The 5120-nt window shown below is 36.8% G+C and overlaps 2 protein-coding genes across 3 annotated transcripts in view; one reads left to right on the plus strand and one right to left on the minus strand.

Moving 5' to 3' along the window:
* Positions 1-2972, plus strand: part of LOC128248350 (uncharacterized) — a 21997-nt gene extending 19025 nt beyond the window's left edge. Inside the window, exons 3-4 of the mRNA XM_052969418.1 lie at positions 1193-1613; positions 1647-2972. Coding sequence (XP_052825378.1) covers positions 1193-1613; positions 1647-2311 — 1086 coding nt within the window. The 3' untranslated portion in view covers positions 2312-2972. The remainder of the gene's footprint in view (positions 1-1192; positions 1614-1646) is intronic.
* LOC106868486 (LIM domain-binding protein 3) overlaps positions 1-5120 on the minus strand; it is a 366710-nt gene that overhangs the window by 96867 nt on the left and 264723 nt on the right. The window lies entirely within an intron of this gene.

The following is a 5120-nucleotide window of genomic DNA, read 5'->3' on the forward strand; positions in this document are numbered from 1 at the left end:
TTGCTCCTTCAGACTACCATTTGTTTCGTAGTTTACAGAATCATTTGGGGGACATAACTTTTGCGAGCCAGGAGGAGGTTGAAACTGACATTTCAGAGTTCTTCGCTTTGAAACCAAAAGAGTTTTACATTGATGGGATTAAAAAGCTTATAAATAGATGGAAGGAAGTCATAGATAATCAGGGAAAGTACATTGATGATTAAATTTCAATTAAATATAACATTTGATCACTTGTTTTCTTTATTCAAAATTCGGACAGAACTTATGGGATGACCTGATAGAAGTAGAAAATGAATTACTCTGCTTTAAAGCTTATAGAAGAGATCATATTGTAGAACCCAGTTGAACTGCTCTACTGTTTGTAGTATTGTTTTCTTGAAGTATCTCAAATATCCAAGGATAGAAATGGGACAACCACTTTTGAATGATCTTATTAGCAGTCACATGTCTGCTTGGGGTAGGAAGTCGAAGTCTTAATTGATAACATAACAAACCATTTACAGTATGTACACTGGAAGTTGCAAGCTATGCAGAAATGAAAAATCGATTTACACTGATAAAATAAGAATGAACTATTTTTAGAACCACAAAAATGATTAACGATTAAATGAATAAACGACAGTTAAGTAAATTTAACAGTGTTTATCACCACAATTAATTTTACACCCTTAGTTGTGCAGTATGTGTAGTAGGCAAGGCAAAAATATATGGGTTTCACTCAATTGAGCCTCAAGCCTTTTTTGATGCCCTTTGTAAAAATGTCCTGCCATGAACGTAGACAACCATCATATTGCATTTACCTTCAATAACAGTATAAAACGATAAGCTGGAGATCCACCTTAACAATTGCACTTTTATAAATGACGTTCAAGCTTATTGTATTATAGTCAATTCTGCACCCCACTTCAATTAGTGGCCAGGGATGTGCTCCCCACCCATCCTCTGTTATGCTATTGCAGTACGGTACTGTTTCTACTTTTCTGGTTTTCACCTATCACAGAGGGTTATGGAACATAACACCCATGATAGTCAAGGATTACTGTATATACATATATTTATATATATATGTCACTTGTTGACCAAAGAAGGAAGATGTACTAGATAATTCATTAAAACTGTTTCATGAAAATATGAACAAATTTTTTTTGTTGGCATTTTAAGACATTGTTTTCTTAAATTTTCTCATTAACAGTTAGCACTGGATTCAACCTACTTCAACCGTTTTGTATGGGTGTGTCCAAACTGGGATGTGAAGAGCAATAACCAGAAATTCAAGAACGCATTTGCATATTTTGGGACGACAAATGAAAAACATGGTAATAAACCCGCAGCCAATTGCTTTTGTATGAGTCGTTCTAAGAGCAGAATAAGAACTTGCTATCTAGAATCAAGAGAAACTGAAACTATCCCTGATAAAATGTGTAATGTAAAAAAACAAATATATTTTGAGAAAATTCAAGAAGACCTAGCTTTGAAGTTACTAAAACAGGGCAGGCTGTTTAGAAAACAAGAGAATGTTGTACTAGATGTTGATGAAGAATATATTGGTTATGAATTCCCTTTTGCTCCACTTCTTGCTACAGGTTTGACCATAGCTGATATAATGTCTATAAATGGAGACATACAGTAAATAATATGCCCAAAAGTAATGAGAAATGAAAGAAAAGCAGACAATGTTTTGTCTAAGATAATCTTTGAAATTTCTAAACAAAGACAACATTTTTGTATGAAAAAGAAGCCAGAAAATTGTTCCAAATTTCCCATGAGCCACAATTTCGTATCTGCTATACATATGTTTACTAAACCTTTGTCATCACTGTCTCCTGCCCTGTCTTGTAAGAAAAAAGTTGCTACAAAGTATTTAGAAAAATTTGCTTTAAAGTTAGCATCAATGAAAGAGAAACAGTTACTTGCTATACGTGAAGTTGGCTTTTGTTTTATTTCACTTCTTAAGACACTTTATTGGGAAAATAGCTTTCAGCTTTGTCTTGGTGGAAGTGTTTTAAATAACAGTATTCACCATCTTCATTCTCTGCAACAGCAAGAAGTCTTTTCCCGCATTAAATTCTTTCAGAAATTCATGTCTGAAGTTAAGTTCCGACCAAGATTTATAACTCTGACAAGGTCTCTCCGAAATGGTTTTACACTTCGTAATTACTTTCATAAAATTGAGCAGGAAATTCTCTCCAGTTTTCAGGCTTTTCACTCTAGACTACTTGTTAATTATGACAGTGATTTACTTGGTGGCAAGATTGGTTGGCCTAAACGTCATTCACAGAATGCTAGTCCAACTTTATCCCACAAAAATTAAACTGGATACTTATATGAGCAATGCATAAATGTATTTCTATTTGTTGAGAAAATTTTGCTTAGTTTGTGATTCAATTTCATTTTTCATTGATTTGGCTAAATATTGGTACACTTTTTAAACAAATTACTGGACAGCTTACATTTTTTGTTAAGGTTTAGACAAAACATCATGGTTTTTCATGATTCATCATCTCCCAACCTTTGTTCACTTCAAATATTATATGACTGATTAGTTTAAAAGTCACACTCGATGCAAACTTTTAAGCTAGCTCCTGTGGAGAACTAATTGGGCCTGTGATCCAAAACTAAAAAGAGCAATAATAATAAAGCATTTATTGGTACCTTACCAATACGGTATTACCCTACCAATATGGTATTATTTTAAATTCAGTTTAAATAAAAAAAACTTCTACGTTCACAAATTTTTGGAGTTCTTTAAAATTTGAATTTTCAACTGTTAGCTTATAACAAACCCTCATCCAGACTTGATCCCAATGCTGGATGTTCAAGAACCAAATGAAGGACAGATTTTTCAATCCAGGTATCATCCTGATTCTGAAAAGGTATAATATGTCTATGAAGAGCAAATGTAGACTGAGATACAGGGGTCCTGGACAGATGGGCAGATAGAATTTCATGTTTGTTATTATAGATAAACAGCAAATATTCATAATGAAGTAACTTTTACTAATAATTATGCTTGTCGTACTCACTTTCATTCAAAGCTACTTAAAAATTTATTGTCCCTGGTGTTTTGAAATAAACTTATATCTTTCATTTATATTTATGTGTTAATTTGTTAATTTTATTGACTTGGAGAGAATCAGGTTAGGGTTAAAAGGAATAAAAAGGAAGAACTGAATCCAGGTTAAAGTCATGGCTAGCTAGGTGTTTAGCGTTTTACTTCTCAGTGCTTGCTATTACATTAAATTAGTAATTTAATTATTATTGTTCAAGTAATTTTTGCTAAGATATTAGTTTATTGTAGTTTCCATCATTGTCAGTGGCAGTGGTGATAGTAGTGGTGGTGATGGTAGCAGCATTGGTGTTGATGGTAGCGGTGGTGTTGGTGGTAGTGGCATCATTGTCAGCATTTTAACATCCACTTTTCTATACTTGCATGGGTTGGATGAAGTTTATTGAGGCAGATTTTCTACAGCCTGAAGTCTGTCATGTCACTAACTCTCACCTGTTTCCAAGCAAGGTAATATTTCCCCTTGTTCAGACAAGTTTTCGCAGAAGACTGAAAATGAATAACATTGTTCATTTTAGAACTATCATGCAATGTTGAGACAAGGAGAAACAAATATGCACACACTTGCACGCATGCACACATAAACACACATGCAGAGACAGACAGATGGACAGATGCACGGACACACAGATGCACGGATGGACGGACCCACAGACGGACAGACAGACAGATAAACAGATAGATAGATAGATAGATAGATAGATAGATAGATAGATAGACAGACAGATAGATAACTTCCTTTATTAGCCACACAGGGCCGAACACAGAGGGGACAAATACAACGAAGAGTTTTTCTTTTCGAGGGGGGGGGCAAAAACAAAGCAAAAAATTTAAATAGGGACAATGATCAAAAGGGATCAAAATCGTTTGAGATATACAAAAGTTGAAATAGTACAAAAACAAAAAAATGTAGTTTCCAAAAGTGGGGAGGTTTATCCGTGGGATGAAAGACCAACGAAAAAACCACGGTAAACTTGGGCAATAATGTCATGCAAAAGACACATTTACAGTTAGTAACTCTCTTTTTCCTTTGTTTTTCTGATTCTTACACTCAAGGTAGCTCTGTCATTTACACGTGCCATTCTTGCTACATTCACCCATCTTTTATTGAAGCATTCACTAAACAAAACTTCCCTCTCTACTCTCACCTTGCTTTTCAAGTGATACTTGAAGAAGTTGAGAGATTGACCAGAGAGGAAAGTGTTTGTGTCTAGGCCTTTCAGACACATCCACCAGACACATTCTTTTGATATAGCCACAACTACGATGAAAATGGCTCTTCCTTCCTGTTTGAAGGAAAGAGGTGCGACAATATTGATGATAGACTGAGCTGATAAACCAACTCATCCCACACACGAGAGCAATTGTTCGACATAAGCCCACAGGTTGGAAATGGTTGGACACTGCATGAGTGCATGCAGAATGGTTTCATCGCTCTGACCACATCTTGGGCAGGTCAGCCTGGTGTTTCTCAAGCCATGCATGCTTGTAGAGCTTCTCCAGACCAGGTAGTGCTTCTCGATAGCACTGCCAGGAAGTTGTCCATAGTTCCAAGCCCGAAAGTCATCTTGAACAGGCAGGTCAGGTATTCCTCATCAACACCGAGGTTCACCCTGAGATCATTGTTGTACCTCCCCTCCACTAATCCCCTATAGAATGCTTTGGTTGTGATGCAGTCGCTCAAGGTCGATGGCATAATAGCTTATTTGCCTTCCTCGGCGTCTTCTTGATCCACAACTGCAGTTCAGTCATGGAGATGAACTGCAGGAAAGCATGCCTCACAAATGGTGACCATACCTGTCCACTGTCATCTACGTAAAGCTGGAGATGTCTGCACATCATTAAACACAGCATGCCCAGTGATGTTGGAGGTGTTGGCAGCACACGAATTGCTTGACCATCGGAACACTTCCTTTCCACAACAAGCGGAAGAGGATGCGTTCCAGTTTGGTGATGGTAGGGTCGGGACAAGGCATGACGGTCAGGTGGTAGTAGATGACAGACGCGATATACGCGTTCGCCACCTCCGCCTGACCTTTTAGGAGCAGCTTCCTCT

The sequence above is a fragment of the Octopus bimaculoides genome, chromosome 7 (assembly GCF_001194135.2).
Source record: "Octopus bimaculoides isolate UCB-OBI-ISO-001 chromosome 7, ASM119413v2, whole genome shotgun sequence".
Classification (NCBI taxonomy): domain Eukaryota; kingdom Metazoa; phylum Mollusca; class Cephalopoda; order Octopoda; family Octopodidae; genus Octopus; species Octopus bimaculoides.